This window comes from Notothenia coriiceps, unplaced genomic scaffold, assembly GCF_000735185.1.
Source record: "Notothenia coriiceps isolate Sejong01 unplaced genomic scaffold, NC01 NC01_scaffold00023276, whole genome shotgun sequence".
NCBI classification, from domain to species: Eukaryota; Metazoa; Chordata; class Actinopteri; order Perciformes; family Nototheniidae; genus Notothenia; species Notothenia coriiceps.
The window spans coordinates 320,504-341,120 of record NW_011355977.1 but is presented as its reverse complement, the minus strand read 5'-3'; the positions used below and the strand labels follow the sequence as shown (position 1 = coordinate 341,120).

The 20,617-nt window shown below is 40.2% G+C and overlaps 1 protein-coding gene across 1 annotated transcript; it reads right to left on the bottom strand.

Moving 5' to 3' along the window:
- Positions 1–11,939: 11,939 nt before the first annotated feature.
- On the bottom strand, positions 11,940–17,051 carry nr4a2a (nuclear receptor subfamily 4, group A, member 2a). Its single transcript, XM_010781509.1, has 8 exons — positions 16,891–17,051; positions 16,328–16,429; positions 15,246–16,114; positions 14,626–14,755; positions 14,276–14,439; positions 13,712–13,914; positions 13,367–13,545; positions 11,940–13,240 (listed from the first exon to the last, which is right to left on the bottom strand). Exons 3-8 carry the CDS (start codon positions 16,110–16,112, stop codon positions 12,984–12,986), a joined length of 1,800 nt encoding a protein of 599 aa, XP_010779811.1. The 5' UTR covers positions 16,113–16,114; positions 16,328–16,429; positions 16,891–17,051; the 3' UTR covers positions 11,940–12,983.
- Between the last annotated feature and the right edge of the window lie 3,566 nt (positions 17,052–20,617).

Genomic DNA, 20,617 nt, shown 5'->3' with positions numbered 1-20,617 from the left:
TCTTCTGCGCATTAATCCCTCATGTGTATGTGATCATTTTTATAAGACCTTTTACTGCACATAAATCAATATTTCATATTTCCAGCCATGGCAGAGGAGATGTCATATTTGTAAACTGTGTCTTGACACTAGCAATTCCTTTCTTGTTCAGCTGCAACTGTGCAAGACCAGTCAATTTGGGGTTGTGGTGGGAGCAGAGGCACAGGGGAGGAGGGGTCGGAGGACGAGGGTGGAGAATTTGCAGTCTGCGGTTTCGGTCTGGCTGGGAGGAGCTGAGAGCTTTCTGAGATGCATACCGCAGCATTGATGGTGAAATATCAAAGTGATGGGGGGCTGTTAATAATGGAAATAAACTGGCTAATCATTCAAATGATCACTAGAAAACGGATATTTAACACTATCTTAAATTGAGTGTAAATGTATCAAAATGTTTGCTATTTCTGCTATATTAAGGCTTAACTCCCAACTGATTTGTATTAGAAAACACACAGTAGTTAAGATTGTTAGTAATCTTTTGGCCACATTTGTTTTGTAATACTTTTTCATCAAATAATTTTCGAAGAAAACATGGGGCATATGGAATATCTTAAGCACAGCAGATATTTTCAAGAGTGACGAGTCCAGAATCTTGGAAGTGTCAGAATGAGTGACTTGTTTTCCGCTGCGGTTTAAAAGTACATTTCCCTTCATACTGGAATGTTGCTCTCAGCTGAGGTGTAACATGACAATAGCCATGGACAATGCACAACTGTTTGGTGAAAAATATGATCACCTGAATGGTGCAGACACCTGACCTTTTCTCAGTCTCCCTTAACATGTCCCTTCCATACAATCAGTGTGAGAGCGCCGCACAAGAAAGGCCAGTCCATTAAGAGAATATGCTAATTTTGCCATCCGCTCCTAATTGATGCCATTTTACCAAGTAAACAAGACTTCTGTCTACAATGGATGTGTTTCTGCCAGTTAAAAGGATATTTCAGATCGGCTTTTTCCTGTAATTTTCTCTCCGAGAGCTACTGGTGTGCCATTATTGCAAATTATAACTCTCTCCTTTTGAAGAGAGGTGCTATTCTTGCTGTGTCTATTCCCCCTCCTTAAAGGCCATCCACTATTTTTTGTCAGTCACTGGAGAATCTTCATTCACGTGAAAAGGTGTCAGTGCCTGACCGCTTGAGCATGATGACAGACACCCAGTAGAAGTGTGAGTGACTGCCTGACACCATAGAGGTTTGTCAATGTTGTCGAAGGCACTCTGGCAGCTAACATAGTATTGTCCCAGACTCTCTATAGGACAGCTTCATAATATGGGACGTAGACAGGGCGTGATGTGTTATCTCCACAACCTCTCTCCCATCCTTCAGTCTTTACCACGGGCCATGACTGAAGGTCTATGAGGATCCCCGATGCGCCGTGTTGCCTAGATTCATCTTCCCTGTCAGCCACGTAATGCTGTATGAGCTTGTTCCTCCATTCAAGTAATGCTGATGAATCTGCTGTCCGGACCCCTTTCACTCCACTTTGTTGAAACAGGGGGATAGACCCATTACAATGTACCTTTGAGTCGGACCATACATGATCATTTCTCCCCTTCTGCCAAATTGTTCTTTAACAAAGAGGCTATCAAAGTGTGTGTGTGTGTGTGTGTGTGTGTGTGTGTGTGTGTGTGTGTGTGTGTGTGTGTGTGTGTGTGTGTGTGCGCGCGCGCAGGCGAGGTTGACTGGCACTCAGTGCTAAGCTGTCTCTCTGAGGAAAGGGCTGTTTAAAAGGCAGGAGCTGGCAGCGGAGCAGACCTCTCAGCTCCCTGTCTAAATACTGCCTCTGTGTGACTGACAGCAAGGCAACAGCACACTGGCATTCTCCTTTCAGCCACTCAGCAACGCTTTAACAAAAACCACAGGATTTAACATAAAACTCAGACCAGAGTGTCACCTACTGTAATGCAGCACTGCTGCCTTCACTGCTCTTTAAATTATTTAACATGACAAGCTGTCCCTTTGTTGTTATTCTGGTGCATGTGATATGACCTTGTGGGTTTAAAAGAAAGCAAGTGCTGTTGCAACATGTGAATTAATTAGCATGATGATAATGTGCAATTCTAAATACTTATCCTTCACATAGCAATGCAGTATTTTTATATATTTCTAATGATATTGGCTTATGAAAACAGTTTGAGTGTACTTTGAATTCCTCTCCTTAGAAATGATACAATTTAGCGTCATATTTGATTTATTTTTATTTGTTTAGAGATTGGCCTTTCTTAATTTAATTTTTGGACGTATGAAATGTTCTTGTACCATACAATGGGACAAACAAGAGTCATCAACAGGCAAAAAGAAGACATTGTAAATGTTGCAAAAGCTTAATAGCACAAAATTAACAATCTATGTGGTTTTGTTGGATTCAATTAGAGGGATATCTTTCTATTTCATGATGCACTTAGGAATGACAAAGCACGGATATAAGTATAGATTTTGTTGTGCCCATAACCAGATAAACAATGTGTATATGTATGTATTTGCAGGGGAAATTAAATCAAAATGCACATATTACATTGAGGGTCCTGGAAGACTGACAGCAATTGAATTTGTCAGTCAAGAATTTAGTTAAAGAGTTAAAGACCTTATACCGGTAGGCAAAATGATACAAACCATCCACAGTAAGAGATATTTATGGCATAGTGTCTTTGTTACTCTTCTCTTGAACGTGTGTGTGTGTGTGTGTGTGTGTGTGTGTGTGTGTGTGTGTGTGTGTGTGTGTGTGTGTGTGTGTGTGTGTGTGTGTGTGTGTGTGTGTGTATATCTGTTTGGAAAATGAATACAGTAAATGTGGTTACGATTATGAAACGAGTAGCCCAATTTCATATGTACTATTTTTTAAGAACCTTTATTTCATATCAGTTTTGGAATGTAACTACATTTACGTATTTAAGTATTGCACTTGAATACAAACCTTAGATACCTGTGTTTTACAAATGTTTCCATTTCATGCAGCCTTATACTTCTAACCACCACAATTAAGTGTGAAATATTCTACTTTACCCTTGTTGACAGCTTCAAAGTCACGTTGCATATTGTTTGTATTTAATATATATAACAAGCTTATACGATAGAATACACTATTTTGTAATAAACTACCACACTGTGTAAAATGTTTAGACAGTTCCTGAAAAGGCCACTTGGGGCTGGCTCCAAAAGCAAGTCAATCCTTGTTAAAATGCTAAAGCAAAAGATAAACAGCCTTTTCTATTCTGATGTGCAACTTTTACTTGTAATGCTCACAGTCTGGTTTCGCTACTGTTACTAAAGAAACATTTACAAATATTCCTGCCACCTCCGATGGAAATTAAAAAGAAATATTTGTCAAACGAGAAAGAGAAATAGCTCAATAGGTGAGACCATCTGTGTACGATACAATCATCTCACAGTCCAAAGTCCTGACAGGTGCACTTCCTCCTGATCTACCGTATCCCCTCTATGGCATTTCTCTTCCTTTCTTTCCTGCCTCCCTTGCACCCCTATCACAAACCAGTGTGACAGAGTTCACTTTTCTCCTTTAAGAGGATGAATGAAGATAAAAAGCAAAGCAAAATGGAGCACGTGAGGCATCACTTGCTTTGATTCATGATGGCTGAGAGTCTGCTGGCGGTTCTCTGCAGCCCGTCTGCCCGTCTCTTCCTTCCCAAGCACTCTAATGGAGAGCTGCAGTCGTCTCGCAGTGACTCCGTCAAACCATCAGGAATGGCTGATTATGGTGCTAAATATTGATCTCTGCCTCACATGTGTCAAAATTCCCCCCACCCTTTAATTAGAATTTCCTCTCCGCGCCATACAGGAACTAACTGAATATATTAGAGGACTTCATGAGGAGGAGGGAGTGCAGCTAGCGGGGCATAATTGTGACCTCTTGTCTTGTCTCTTCCCTCCTGAGTTTTGAGATGACTTCCAACTGTCTGTCTAATGCTCCCGGCCTCTGTGATAATCAGACTTATTTTCCTCGTCTTATCACAAGATGATCGGCCGGGCTCTCCTGTTCTCCGTTCCCATTTCCCCTGTCACGTCCCTTCTCCTCCTTCCCCCTCTACCTTGTTCATCTTTTTCATGATGTTGCCTAGACTGTTAGAGAAGGTTTGAAACACAATTGTGTTTAGATTATGTTGTGATTTTGCAGTAAACATGGCTTGTCCTACTATGGTAAAAGAAGAAGGCCCCTAAAAGCATAATCTGCTTATTTAGCATTAAACCCATTTTTAAACTAGGATGGTTTATTTTAATTTTATTTATTTTAATGAAGCAGAACAGGACATATCCTCCTTTTTATTGTCTCGTCTCTTTTCAACACCTGGTGCCTACATTACCCACCATTTACTTTGACTGATGACAATTCTTCCACGATTCGGTGTGTCATAGAAGTTGCTAGTATAACTCAGAGCCTCTGACCTCAAGAAGAGATAAGGATTGGGTTACAAAGCTCCTTTCTAAATCCAAACCCCGAAATTTTGTTTTATTGGATTATATGGGATTTTCAAAGTGGAAGTCATCAACCCCAACAGCTCTTTCAATATCCAAAAAAAAGTTTTTCCACTTTAGACCAGTCAGTTCTTCTCAACGCCTTTAAACATACTTTGATGTGTAAACTGTGTTGGTTTTTCCTTTTTGCTTTGAGTGTGTGTATAATTGTATGTCATCATGAATTTCTACTGATTAATATTACATAAATATAGCATTCAAGCAGTTCAGGGGCCTTGCAGTGAGTCAAAAACACCATGAGATTCAAAGATTTGAATTCTATTATTTGTATAAATTATATTTGTGTGGTTACTACCCACATCATTATATTTCCCATCAATAAAAGCCAACACAATGACAGTATCAATGAAATCAGAATGTTAGTAGAAGGAAAGTGCAAATCATTCCTTTGTGTTATTATTTTTACTTTGAAATACCTGAAGAGTAGTCTGTGTTGACAAAGCCCTAAAACTTTAACTGTACTGACTTATCAGACCATCAGATTTGATAGATGTTCTATGCACATTTTGCTGTTCAGTATTAAGTCTCACTGCAGCTGGTTCTGCTCAAAAGCGATACCTTTTTTCCCAGTAATTCTCTCCTCCTCTCTCCCTCCGTGTCTCCAGCCATAGATCCATGTTTTCTCCCTTTTCCAGCTCTCTTTCCTCCCTCCCCTCCACCCCTCCTCTCCTCTCTCGCTCTCACTCCATTCTTTGGTTAGGAGGCACTAGTCGTTATTACAGGACGCTAGCAGGCTTGCCGTCAGTTGCATTCTAGCGAGAGTCAAGTGCCACAAGGTGCCTTTTTCTATTTGTTTGTTTCATGCTACACTGCACCAGCCACTGACCTGTGGTAGCCATGTCGGGCAAGAGGGAGGGAGTTCATCCAATCAAAGCACGGCTGAAAATTAACACTGATCTCTCCATGCTTGAAAAAGGGACTGTGGCAAAAGGCAATTTCATGACCAGAGTGTGGACTCTTGGATTTTTTAACACTTTGTTAATCTTTGCCACATCTCCTGTGCTCTTTTTATTTTAAATGATTTAAAATGTTACACACTTCTTCTCAACATTTCAACAATTTAAATCCATTATTCACGTGTTGTTTGCAATTGATAATTTTTCAGTCAAATTTAACTTTTACGACTCATTTTTCAAAATTGAAATTCTTATATCAAATTTGTTTTTGTTTGTTTTTCAGACTGAATTCAATCTGAACTGCCTGCAATTCAGAACATGCAATATTCATAGTTGATCCATTGACTGCTATTCAAGCGGGAACTATTTGAAGAGGGAAAGTTCATGTGCATTTTTGATGGATTGTGCATGTCTTCCCCTACTCTATATGGATAGAGAGCTTGTTTGAAGGTCAGTGATTCTCTTCAGTCAGTCTTCCCTTACACACTCCTTTTTGGGGGGAAGAATATCTCCAGTCTTCACTACATATTTTCAAGTGCTTCTAGGATGACTAGGTTGGATGACCTTGAATCTTTGTGGAGATGAATCTCTTTGAGATTCTCTTTTCTCCTTTCTCCAGGAACTCTGTCATGAAGAAAGACAACGACCTTATCCTGTCAGGTTTTCATGTAAAATATCCACTTCCCCTGGTCCAACCTTTTCAGGTATTTGAGGTTTTGTGTTTTCAGTCTGTTGAACTACATTTACCTTAAACTTTAATACTAACACTGTCCATGATTTTGTTCCTCCTTTTAGGGACAAATTAATATGTTTCATGCTGTTTATACATTATTTGTTTTCACTGATCTCATATTATATCCTTCATTTTCATATGGAAATGGATCGATATTTAAACATTTGGTGCATTTATGTGTGTGTCTTTGTGTTAGCATGTAGGGACAAGGGGTTGGACAGGGGTTGAGTGGATCTTGAGAGCTGGCAGGTGCATTATTGCAGCAGGCTCTGCCTAGCTTGACATGTGTGTGTTCCTAATCTCCTAGTGATATGACAAAGCTGTGTGGGAGCCCGGGCTGGATCTCTTCTATCTGTTGTCACACACACACACACACACACACACACACACACACACACACACACACACACACACACACACACACACACACACACACACACACACACACACACACACACACACACACACACACACACACACACACACACACAACCCCCTCTCCCCTTCCCTTTTGTCCAACACACACACACAAATGTATTCCCCTCTTGACCTCTCAAGAATCCACCACTCCACTATCTATTGGCACCTCCTGACTATAGGTGTGTACTTAAATGTGTTATGAGAGCTTTGTAAAACCATCAATACATGCATCTATTTGTGTTGTCACTCTGCTGGCACATGCCTATAGTGTATTTATTCATGCACACAGAAATACTCGTGTACACTAGCAGCGAACAAGAGCAGGGCCTGAGCATAAGTGTGAGTGTATTTCAGGCTTGTTTACCTCCTGTTAGCCAGCGAGGGGAATATTGATGTAAAATAAATAGTTAAGTTGTTGTTGTTGAAGAAAAAACATTTTCTTTTTGTAAAGCTATTTTATTTATTTTACCCTGATTTTTATATTCGGTATCCGCTTGGACACTAAAATACACTGAGGGGAGAATTTTGTGGCTGCAATCTTTTGAGTCCATTTGTTTTATAGGGTCTTAGGTTTAGTGCTCATAACAAAACATATTCTGGTTGAGCTTCCAAACATTGCCTATAGATATTTCATTGTTGTCCATCTCCATATTTGTCTGAATTAGGCGAATACCTTCTGCTACAGCTGTTTTCTGAATGACCTGATTCCCCAGGAATCAAACCAGGGGTGTTGTGTTCACATGTTCCGCTCCTTAGACCCCTACACTACGACTATCTTCTTTTTTATCTGGATTTCAAAGATCTAGCAAGACTAAATGCATACAAAGAGGGCTGAAAATGACTACCATTTGCCCGATGATAGAAGACCACACACACACACATGATTTGACTTAAAGACATGAACAGATTACATGTGCATGGGTGTGTTTAATATGTTTCACTTCACAAGGAGCTGCGGCACAAACCATAACACAGGATGAGGGTATATTCTTGCGGGAACTGAGCCAGTGCATCTTACCGTGTTGACATTTTACACACAGACAACAGACGGAAAGGGGGGTGGGGGGGTAGTTTGCAGCCCTGCATTCAGTCACATTGTCACAGTGGAAGGTGTAAATGGGGTTGAATACAAAAAGCACTTCATGAGCAGCATTTATTAGATTTTAGAAATGTACAAATTAAAGGTCCCATGACATGGCCATTTCTACTGATCATAATTCCATTGTTGAGGTCTACTAGAATAGATTTACATTGTCCAATGTTCCAAAGTCACATTGGTTTCTCATACAGCATCTCTGTATAGTATGTGTATTCACTCTCTGTCCTAAACGGCTTGTTTGGAGCTCTCCAACGAAGCGTTCTGGGGCAGCATAGACAGGTCTTTTCTGTGTTAGAGTTGTACTCCCTACAGGGTGTACTTTGAGGGTTTGTGACTTTGCAGACCGTTTACATGCATAAAAAGCTACATAACACACAAGGGGACGGGTAATAACCGGAAAAGCATGTCATGGGACCTTTTAACATCAACTGAATCAAATAAATTGATTTAGACTACTATGATAAAATGATGTAAATGTGATATTGAGACTGGCATGATTATACCGTCTGCTTGGTTTTCCCCCCACATGCGTCATCAAAAGCAGATTCTTCTCCCGTTTGTTTTTTCAGTTTGCTCCTCAGCCTCCTCCAGCCTCGCCCCAGAGATCCTAATGCATCATTTGAGGCTCACACAATTCACTGCGTCCCAAGCCACTGGCTCCTACCCGCCTGATAGAGGCATTTTTCGCCACTTAGAATCATGCGCTGTGTGTCCGATCCCTTCCTCCTTAATATGTCCTTTATTACCATCAGGCATTTATGCCTGTTTTTTCTACTTCAGTGACCACTGAGCACCGGCTTCATTAAAACTAATTGAATCGGAAACATGTCTGCCTGAGGACACATTAACTCTTTCTATAAAGGAAATTTCCGATTTCATATTGTCAATAAGGTCAAAGGACTGAGCCGTGTGTTCAATACTGATACATGCTATACCCATAAAGCTCAACTGTAGGGCCCTTTAACTCAGGGTGTGCTATCTATCAGCACTGAATACATTCCAACTCTTGTGGTGTCTGGATATTTAATGATAATTTGCAAAAATCACTTTTTTCTCTAAATCTATAGTTTTCTGCAGAAACATTAAACCCCTTCTCTAACATATTGTCCTGTCAATTTCATTGCATTATTAATTTCTGTTGGTTAACATTATTGAGTCTTGGTACAAGCATTGCATTAACGGTTTTAAGTTGACCACACTTGAAACAATAATTTGATAGCATCAGTCAGAAATCAATGTGCAATAACAGAGCATACACAGCTGTTTAATATGAAGTAAATATTTATGAGTGATCTGACTAGGCATCAAGTCCAGTCAATCTTCTTTGAAAGGATCTGTGCAAATGATTAACCTCATTTTACTGGTGCTGTCTGGGCTGGTAATGGCCATTAGAGCTAAGAAGGAGTGAGGCCTTTGATTTTTGGCTCCTCATCATTCACAGCTTGTCGCATCCCTTCATCCTTCATACATGGCTGCTGAATTGATTGTCTGTTTAGTCCTATGAATGATAAAGCTGCTCTGGGCCACAGGCAGAGAGGGACAGACACGGCTCACTTCCATCTATATGCAAGGTGGATTTCTTTTCCTGCCTCGCCACTTGGAAATCAGCTTTTTGCATTATTTATTGGACAATCATCAGCATTTCAATATGGTAAATCAAATAGTCACAGTACTATAACTATAGGCAGTCGTATCCAAAGGACCATTATTCAACTCATTATTCATTCATTTTGTTTAGAGCTATAGTCGGAAGGACTCATGAGATTCATAAGTTGTGTAATCAACATGTTTTACTGCGCGCTTGCACAACAGCTTCCATGGACAGAGGGAAAGGTAACATGAAAGGAAGTGATTCTGAGTGTAGGCTGGATGAAGAGTAGCAGAATTATTGAAAAGTGGTACATAACCAACGACTTCTGACGAGACAGGTGGAATATAACCTTGGTGGCGAATAGCAACATGAAAACCAGTGTGCTGACATATTGAAAAAGTCTGATGAGTGGTTTAAATCACTTTCATTTGACAGAAAGTCAAGTCATAAAGAGCATGTTATGGCATTTTAGTCATACAGCCATAGAGGTGGATCTATTTCAAGGCTTGCTCACAAGTTTAACTAATTCTTCCCATCTCAAATTAACGTATAATGCCACTCTCAAAAAATCTAAAGAAAGCTAACACTTACTCTACTATGTGCTTAACTTTGTCCAAGCCAGAGAAAGTTACATGTGGCCTCAGAAATTCATACAGTAGAGACCATCATGACTGCGTGTCATTTTGCACAAAGCTTTGTAGAATTTATATTTGTGAATCCTTTATCATGGTTCTACCAACATGTGTTTCACTGACTGCGGCAAATCTAGTTCCAGTAGCAATTACTGCAACAGTGAGTTTTCCTTATTGTAAGTCTGTCTAACAAGTTTGCATGTAGTGCAAGGGTGAAAGGTCAAGTACTCCCCGACCACATGGATCAGATGAGGCCAAATTCTAGCTTATTTTAGCCTCCGAACATAGTTATTCACACATAAATCCTCCAGACCAAATGTAAACACCCGGCTAACAAGTGAACCTTTTCACAAAATGACATATTAGAGTGTAAAGAAAGTATATTTGTTGTTGTGGAATGGCTCCCGACGTAACGAACCTATCGCTACATCACATTAAATGCACAGAGCACCACACGTGAACCTGTCAAATTGCATCACAGAATTAGAGGAAAGTGCAGCTGTGCGTGCAACATAATCCAGGATCGTCACAGTGTGCACCGTGCCTGTGTGTGGTAGCATCTATTAGTGCTACTGTTAATGTGAAGCAGCGTTCTCACTAGCTGGGACTGAGTCTTGTTATTTCCCTCTCACTTTTTGTGAGTGCTTAGCAACAGGCTCTGTACTCTGGAAGATGCCCCCTTCACCTGCTGGATTTGGTTTGTTGTTTTCTGTCTCGCTGCTGAGGACAAGAAAGAACAACTGGAGAAGGATTTATTCTCTTTCTTCAAGCCATACTTGTACTGACACGATCATGTAACATTCGCTGATGTCGAGTGCAGGGAGGGAATTAAGTCATAGGCTCTAAATGAATTTAGACTAAAAGTCCTCCAGCATGTACAAACACTGACAGAAGTATTGGCTTGTGTCATGTTCTACTGTGTTGAAATAGACATGTTTAAAAACCACACTGTACTTTGACTCAATAGAGAGAACTTGTGACATTGTAATGCACCCTTTCAACAGATCTGCTAAATGTCAGCAAACTGGATCTGAATGTAATCCCAATTTGCCTTGGAATTAGCACTTTAAAGTGACGATCTAATTATTTTGACAATGTATTGCCTGCTGCTAATATCTCTCAAAATAAGCTGTTCCCTTCATCTTGATCATGTGATAAATGTGGAATCGCTGAGGATACGTCCCAGACATGCCTCATAGCTTGGCGTCACTTCTCTATGCTGATAGTCTAAAGGAAAGGCTTTGTGACAGCACCACTGCTTCTGTTCGTGCAGTCCATGCCGCTTTACATACATTTCTTAACGACTTTTGATTCGGCAGTTACACAAAACTAGACGCACATTTAATGCGCAGCAACATCACAAAAGTGTGATTTGAACCCGTATAACGGTGATCGCCCGTATAAGGGTGATCGGCTAACTTTTTGTGTGACCTAAATGAAATCAGAGCCACATTAAAATGTGTTCGCTATTAATTTGTCAAATGCAATAAGACATTAGAGAATAAAACGAGGGTTTAACAGCATGTGATTTGTTTTTGAAAGCGTATTTAAATTGTAGTTATGCATGCAAGATACATTTTAAGCTACCCAAATTAGAAGTGCATTAAAATGTAAGTTTGATGACTAAAATATTCGCTAAGATTATATTTAAATATAACGATTAGGAGGCTAAAATAATAAATATGCGACAATTTGGTCAAAACTAAAAAGGGAATATAAACTCAAGATGAAACATGCATGCAAACTATTTGCGACAAGATTTAACTTTGTTTACTTAAATACACAATTTTCACATTCAGTTAAAGTAAGATGTTAACATAAATAACCTGTTAAACTGCTTATCGCAACACTGCTTACAACGAATATTACAAAAATACGGTTGAACTCCAAAACGAGAGTCTCTCTCTCTCCTGCTGAACAAACTCCTCCTGATCAGTGATTTCTTAATTTAAAGAATATGTTATTTGCAGAGAAAAATATTTAGCAAAGAATTGATTTAAAAGTTTTATTTGTAAACATTAAATATGTCTTTATCTCTAACGTGTTTTTAATTCGTCACCAAATGCGTTACAGAAGTTGTAAGTACATCATGATGCCATAAATGTGGGCCTATATCACACACTCATGAACCTCTGGATATAAGATGAGAGCTTCTCATTTGCAAAGCGTGTTAAATCATAACCACCTAGACGGTTATAAGACATAAAACATAGACAACGTGCTCAGCTTGAACTTGGATGGTTTGAAATCGTTTAAATTGCACCATGCTTAGTGTAGCTCTTGGCAACAGAAATAATAAATATATAGAAACGTTTATATTCAACAGCAACAATACTTACAGCACATACAAACAAGGAATGTCTGACAGTTTTACAAACACCATGGGTCCCTCATTTTCTATACAGATGAAATATGTTTCCATATATGCGTCATACATAAAAGGAGTGCCATTACTACGAATCTGTATCAAATCTAGCAGACTACATAGTGTCCGGTATATATTATAGACATCACCTCAGCAAGTGCCTATAAAAAAAGAAAACTAGAACATGCGTTGTCTTTTCTGGATACTTTTTGGGATCCTGTCAGAAACACATAGGCACGAGTCAGAAAAGAAACTTAAATTGAATGTTTTCATTATAACAAACTTTGTACACGTTATAAACCGATGCATTGGAGGCATCACATATTCTATCATAATATACAGTGTGTTTGTGTGTATGGATATGAATGTTCATATATATATATAAATGCAATATATTACATATGAGTAAATCATTTGAGCCGATGTTAAATAAATAAACAGGTGTAAAACCGGAATAACTTTTTGACAATTTGTCCACAGAGAAATTCCGCGTCATGATTCATTCGTTTGACAATAACACAAATAAAAGGCCTACACAGCAATGACACTCTGTCTAATTCTCTTGTTATTATTCTTTTTTTTTCATGGATCCTTAATCATAATAGGGCATTTTGTTCTATTAGCCTGCGGAGCTTGCAAATATTCAGAAATAATAACGTTACAAATCTGACTCACAAACAGTCTTTTGGAAGTTCTTTGAGGTCTCATAATCGAGTCAGACTCAGAAAGGTAGGGTGTCGAGGAAAAGTTTGTCAATTATTGCTGGCGGAGGGACTAGATCTTCTAGTTTTAGGTAAAAGATACGCTGCAGACCTTGGGTACATAGTGTGCGCAGTTCAGGGAGCTTTCCCAAGAGTTTTGACAAGTAGTTGGGACGATTCAATCCACCCCCATTGAACGTCACTTGGTCTTTTAGGCAGTTGACTATCTTGTTTTGGAGATCTTCGACTCTCTTGGGTTCCTTTAACCCGTGTCGCTCTAAAATAAAGAAGAAGAAAAAAAAAGGGACACGGTTACATTATTTTCGATGCTTTAACTGTTTCCGTTTTGCATGCATTGTATAACAGAGGCGGAGTTTCCAAAGGAGCAGCCGGCTTTACGCACCTGTTACCATGGCCAGAGCTGCGATGCAGGAAAAAGCTGAGATGTCTATGTTCATGCTCTGCAAGTTGGAAGAAAAGTCCACGATAGCATCCACCCACTCTCCAAATCCGCGGACGCACTGCAGCCTGTGTAACACCACTCCATTACAAAAAATAAGTTTGCCTTCCACTGGGTTGGACCTGCAATTAATGAGAAAATTCCATTAATTACGTTCTGCAATAAATGGGAATTTAAGAGCCATCTCATTATTGGGCAGCTAATAAAATCATAAGCAATGAAGCTTGAAGGAGGAGCTGATGATTATCTAAAACCAGGATTGTTTTGTTTAATAATTACACGGCTTACCTGTACGCGAGCCGCAGGACAAAAAGTTCAAGGAAGGCGGATTCAAAGAGGAGATCTTGATCTTGCTTCGGTAGATCAGAAAAACCGGGGATCTTCTCCGCCCAGCTCCGGATGATCTCCATGGAGCCCGTCAGGAGATCGTAGAACTGCTGGATGTGCTGAGTGTTGTCTCCAGTCATTTGGTAGTCAGGGTTAGCTTGGAACTGGAATTTAATTTAAACAGCGTCTTAATGAGATCCTTTAAAAATATATAATCCGTGAAATTGCAAATGCCAATTTCTAAGAGGGAGAGGGTGCTTTTTCACTATTAAATTCATGTCTTCTTTTTATTAAGTTCTCTATTTCAATGCAATTTACTTAGGAGAATATATGCCACGTTAAAATCCTGACAGAGTTAGGGGTTCAGCGATGTATTACAGCAAACTTTAAAAGCAGTTAATTATTACCTAAAAGCAGGACTAAATTTAAATCTGTCCTGCTCTTTTTTCACCCGGAGAATAGTTGTCAAGCTTTTTTTTAAAAGGTGTATGTGTTTTATTTCTGGGAGTGAGGAACTTCACTTACTCTGGAGTAGTCCAAAGCAGACATCGAGGGGTTGGAGTCCACATGGGCCCTAACAAGTGCGCTTATGAGGCTCACCGGCGGCGAAGGTGGGGAGGGCTCCTGTGGACTTTTGGGTTTGGAAGGTAGGCGTCCTCTCCGACCTTTCAGATTAGCCGTTCGGACAACTTAATTGGAAGGAAAACAAATTACGTTAAAGTGATTAATTTGCACTTCTATGGTTGTGCGTAATTATACTTTAATGTATTTTAAATAACAATATAACACTATATTACGCGCATATTTCCCAAGTGCATCAGTGGGGAAATATAAATAACTCATCCAAAATAATGTAATGAATGGCCTAAACATACCTTCTTTCACCATTCCGACGACCATGCACTTCTGGAAACGGCAGAACTGGCAACGATTTCTCCGGCGTTTGTCAACAGGACAGTTTTTATTTGCTAAACACACGTATTTAGCATTTTTCTGAACGGTGCGCTGGAGAAAAAGGAAACATAATGTCAGTCTACAGGCCTTTTTCCACATCTATATAACATGTAGAACATGGACTGTGGATTGCTGAGCAAGTGATATAATATAAAAATGAAAAGATGGAAGCGATATAATATCTGTTTTATCTCCTGTTTGGGACTGCGGTGCATGAACCAACAAGAGGGAATAGACCGACAGCAAATACACATTCGTGGTCTTTCATATTTCACCTATTCCTTTGAGATCAACTGTGTGGGTAGATATGTTTTTCATATAAAGTTATTTTACGCACGCACTTTAAAGTTGGTGCTTGATAATATTTACTGTGGATCGCACTGAAAATGTTATTCCAATTTTATTTGTAGGTTGTTTCATTCTGTTTAAAAAAAAGTGAGCCTGTTATTACTCACTGGCGCCTTGTATAATTAGCAGCACACAGCACATCTTTTATGTAATAACAGTAACAATGATTCATGGTCGCTGTCATGTCACCCACCTTAAAAAATCCTTTGCAGCCCTCGCAGGTTCTCACTCCATAATGTTGGCAGGCTGCGTTGTCCCCACATACCGCACACAGACCCTCGTTTGACGGAGATCCTCGGGACGGGGGCGATGGCACTTGGCTGTCCATCAGCTGGTGCCCGTGGCCGAGCTGCAGGGAGTGAGGGAAAGCAAGACCAGCCTGTTTCCGGAGGGCGCTGGGCACCCCGAAGCTCTGACCGTCAAGGCCGCGGTGCACGCCCGAGTTGTCGTGGTTCATGGAGACGTGCAGCGGCCCGTCGAACCGCATCTGACAGCTGGAAACAGGAGTGCCAGGCGGGGACTGCTTGAAGGAGAAGAGCGAGAGCCTCGACACCGGATTCTTGCGCTGGTCCATCATGTGAGACGTGGCCGCGACATAGTTCTGGTGGAAACTTTGGAGGGAGCCAGGGTCCTCCCACATGTGATTATGCTGAACCTGGAAGTTTGGTGTACTCGGGGCATGGGGAGAGGATGGTTTGAAGTACATAGGCCCAGAGTGAGCCATCATTTCCTCCGACTGAGGGGGCAGGTGGCCCTGCTGATGGTAGCTGTGCATCTGGACGTCCTCCACCTTGATAGAGGACTGATCAGAGTGGGGCATCTGATACAGACAGGGTGGTTTGACGTCGTAACTCGTAGTATAGTTGTCCATGAATGTACTGAAACTTGGGAGAGACGTAGTAGCTGTGATTTCAGTATTGGTCAAGTCCATGCTAAACTTAACAAACTCGGGTGTTAAGAAGTCGCAGCTGTATTCTCCTGCGGGGTGGTAGCTGTAGCTCTGGGAAGCAGGACTAGCTCCTTGAGGTGATGATCCATACTGAGCCTGGACGCAGGGCATGGCTGCAAACCAAAACCGTAGAAACACATAAGAATTTCTCAAATCAGTGTTTAAACCGTGAAGAAAAAAGTTTAAAGTCTATTATATTTATTCTTTTTTCATCTTAACCACAAAAATACAATTGTATAGTGCTTTACTTTAGGAAGTCATTTCATAATATAATGGACATTAAACAATAATACAGCTGTATTTGTAAATAATTGTCAATATCCTACCTCAAGTCTTTTGACAGTTTTTCGGTGACACTTGAAATGGGTACTGTCAGGAGTTGTATGGGTGTCAGGATTCAAGAAAGCGTATCTGTTCTGGATCTTCCCCTAATAAAACACATCACCTTGACATTTACTGGAATGTAAAATACAACAAACACCTAAACATGAACACGAGATGCCACATAAAGTCATGTTTAACATTATGCGCAGTTTCAAACTACGCACATAAAATGTCATAAAACACTTTAAATGTATACTGACAAAATAGCTTCATTTAGAAACTAAACCGTATAAATCGTAAATTTTCTTTTCTTCATGTAAAGTGTGCGGTGTTGCATGATATACAAACCAACTTCGCGCACTTGACACGAGTGAAAACTTGTAAAGAAAAACCATCTCGGGAAATATCAGCAACACCCAGAGATGTGCACAGTCAGACTCAGTTTCTATATTTTAATTTAACAGTGAAAAAATGACTAAAAAGGCTTAAAAGATTCAGAGAAGGCAGTGAAAGTAAAGCGCAGACACACATTATGTTGCAAATAAAGAGATGAATAAATTCTTACCTTTTTCACATCAGGATTGTTGCTTTCAATCCATGCGATAAGCATGCAGGGGGTATTCATCAATTTCTGTAAAAGCTCCAAATCATGAGCAGCGCTACCCAACAATGCCAGGCGGACAAACCGTGTGACTCCGAGCACTGACAGCGACACAAGCTTCGACTACCCAGTCTGGCCAATGTGGCTTTGTTTATGTGAGCTCTGGATACGGTGGTTTACCCACGTGTTTCACAGCGCGACGTCATCTGCATCGACATCGACATGGACCAATCCGTTGGGGAACTCTCTCAAGCCCCAATTTTTCTGGCGAGGATGTTTGTCTTGTGGTATGTGTTCTATGTTGCTTCCCACATGGACATTAGCAGAGATGTAGAGGGTACCCTTCTGTATTCAGACATACATTGTGTTTGCAGAGGAGTTAAGTCACGCTTGTTTTAAGCTGACATTAATCTATGTACTATGGTTTTATGTCTTTATCAAATGTCTGCAAAGTAAATTAGTCAGTTTATGATGAGCTAGTTTCTGAACATATGAAAACGTTTCAGTGTGTATCATTCTTCCTTACATCAACACACAAGACTTATATTGTTTGTAAGGGGAGACTATTCATTTAATATCACACTTGTTACAATAAAGATACACTTCTAAATTGCAACAGGCCAAAATGTAAAAGTGCATTTTTATATCCAATTATTAAATCAGATTACTGTCAGAAAAATCCCTACTTACAGTACTTGAGTTTATTCACTGCCTGATAGTGTAAAATTGAGATGAGTGTACATTGGCACATCTAGGCACAGTTATGTCACAATGTGGCTGATATGCCAGACTCACTACACTTGTATGAAATAGGCCTAATGAAGCGAGGGTCAATATTATTCTTTGTTATCTTCTGACAGGATTTCTGTATTTCAATTGTGTTCCAAATTTAGACCTCAGATGGGGTGGGGTTTGTGGGGTGGGCTGCCTATTCATAGTGCTGGTATAGTGCATGTGGGCTGCTGAGGAGGGGGGGATAATTATTGGGCCTGTAGCCAGTTGTCATGGGGGAACCAATTTGGTCCCCAGAGAGGGAAACGTGATAGGAGCTGGCAGAATGGAGAGTGACGCAGAAAAACGCTCAAGTTGACGCAGTGGCCAAAATAATCTTTTGGCTTTATTGTTCTGCAGCGATGGAATAACTGATCTCAGTACAATCTTACACCAACACCTTGTTGCCAATCAAGCTGGCCTACATTTTCTACATGCATATTGGCCTGGGCAGAAAGCTAAGGTGGGTGTAACAACATGTGTAAAAATGTGTGTAACAGTAGCCAGCGTCAAACAGCACGCAGCATCGTGTGTTATTTCTATAGTGGATTGATCTTCATTATATGAGCCACAGAACAATATCAGTCTGAGAGCAGTTTTTGGTGTGCCCGGTGCTCACTCAGTGCACACAAGGACAGAGTCTGCAAGGAGGGGGAGGAGAGGGGGAGATCATTGTATATCATGGTTACACTCACCTCTAGAGGACACTATTGTTCACCAGCCATACATCAACCAGCTCCTGTTTCTTACAATTAACCTTTTAATTAACCTAACCCCATTAAGGCTGTGTGGTCACGCCCAGTCATTTTCAGGTGGGCCAGATGGCAGAATTTGTAAATAAAAAAGTCTCCACACTGCACTGTGAATATTATAAATAATGGAGTTAAAGTTCGGTTTTTGCTTGCCTTCTTGATTATAGTTGCTACTAAGTAGCTGGTAGCTGGTGGACAGGAAAGAGTCACCACCTTTTTCTACTTTGATAACACAACACCTTTCACTGTGTGTTGGAATCTACAGACCACACAATCATACAGTATGTCCTAAACATATTCAGATTGTGTCTGAAAGCATGTCAGGATACAACATGGTCACACTGGTCTGTTATCCATTTGCCATTTGGAAATTGGAATTAAAACACAATTAGCAGTTTAATTGGCCATTTTACTGAAGAACGATTAACTTCCCATTTATGTGCACAATTAATTGACAGTTATTCGTACGTGAAGAGTTAGTTTTAATGGCACAGAAGATATTTCCTGAGACTATATTTTTAACTTTGTTTGAAGGAATGTCTACTGACATTACTCATTTTAGTGTGGGCGCTATGTGTGCGTGTGTAGGTGTCAGAGAGAAAGAGAGAAACACATTTTTTCACTGGCTCCAAACCGTCACAACTTTATTATTCGTTTTACTGCAGGTACAAACCGAAATTGCAGGAAATTGACTTTATTAGTGGATATGACGCTGTCGTCACGTTGAGTTCATGGATCCCATTTACAGTCAGATCCGCGGCTGCCCGAAAGGTCGCCCTGGGGTGACAGCAGCCAAGTGAGCAGTGATCATCATTTGATACGCTGAACAGGCTGTTTATCATGAAAAAACTACTTTCTTATTTGGCTCTGCGCCCTACTTGCAAAACTAAAAACGTTTTTAAGTCCAGCTTACGCAAGCACCTGCATGTCACTTTGCAATCAGTCCACCATCCAGAAACCATTTAATTCCTCTTACATTTAATGTGAATTAAAAGGGATCTGACCATGATACGATATATCAGAGTATTTATCTCACACAGATCATGTGACTGCCTGTGAGTGGCAGCAGATGTAGCTCTGCTTCATTCAATAGATTCCAATAATAAAGTCAAAGTAAAGTAGTAGAAGTGGTAGAATGGAAACTACTCCTAAGACTAACAGTAGGCATACTGCATTTTATTAAGGTGTGGGTGTGAGCATGCAGAATGTTTTCTATCCGAATTATTAAGGTATGTACGTGACGAGGTGGAATGGAACAAAGCATACTTTCTCATAACATTTGAAGGTACCACTACTAATTCTGCTACACTTCATTGTGTATTTCATGTACATTCTTTGTTGTTTTTCCGTATTTTGGGGGAAGTGGGACGTTAATTTTACTGCAAGTTTAATCTAAGGTAATTCCTTCATATGCCTTTGTTTAACTGGTTGCATGTTTTGCATTACATATCTCACCTGTTGTAGACTATTAGAGGAGTATTTCTCCTTTAGGTGTAGAGGAGCAGATGTTAAACAATGTAGGTAGTGGAAATCTTGTGAAACACCATAACCTTACAATTGTATAATGTACATTAAGCACATTAACCCACATAACCCTAACCCTATTAAGCACAAAAATATAATTGAGAAAATTAGAAGTTGGGTTTTACTAATGAGCTTTCCACTTCTTTTAATTTCATAACCACTGATTGACCCACTTACTGCTTAAAATCAGTTAGCCCTGAAACTGGTATAACAGGAGGGAGTTTCTCCACTCACTTACACACTCTTAAATTGAAGCCCAGGTAGTTTTTGAGATCTGCTGGTCGCTCACACAAACCTCATTTCATTTCTGAGCACCAGCAGGTATCAAACTTTCTGGGAATTGAACAGCCCGACCCTGAAGGCATCTCTTTGCTCGGTGTCTTCTTTCCATTTCTAGAATCCCACTTTACAAGCTTAAATGTCTACTTAATATGCTTTAATGCCTGCTCTTTAGAGCCAGGGAGCACTTCATCACTTTTATACACCTTTATATAACACACTGTTAACTAGCAATGCCTTATGGAACAGCTTGTCTTGCAGCTGGAAGGCGCCTCCATGGCATGATGGAGGTACCTGTTCACCATTCACAATGAGACAGTAAAATGGGAATAGAGGCCTCTGCATACTGCTGCTGTCTATATCAG

Bases quoted from the DNA above. Each gene is read 5' to 3' on its own strand.
- nr4a2a (XM_010781509.1), bottom strand. From the start codon at position 16,112: ATGCCCTGCGTCCAGGCTCAGTATGGATCATCACCTCAAGGAGCTAGT. The intron at 13,915-14,275 runs GTAAGTGAAGTT...ATTAAATTCCAG, and splicing joins CTGCTTTGGACTACTCCAGA to TTCCAAGCTAACCCTGACTA. The intron at 13,546-13,711 runs GTAAGCCGTGTA...CATTAATTGCAG, and splicing joins GTCCTGCGGCTCGCGTACAG to GTCCAACCCAGTGGAAGGCA.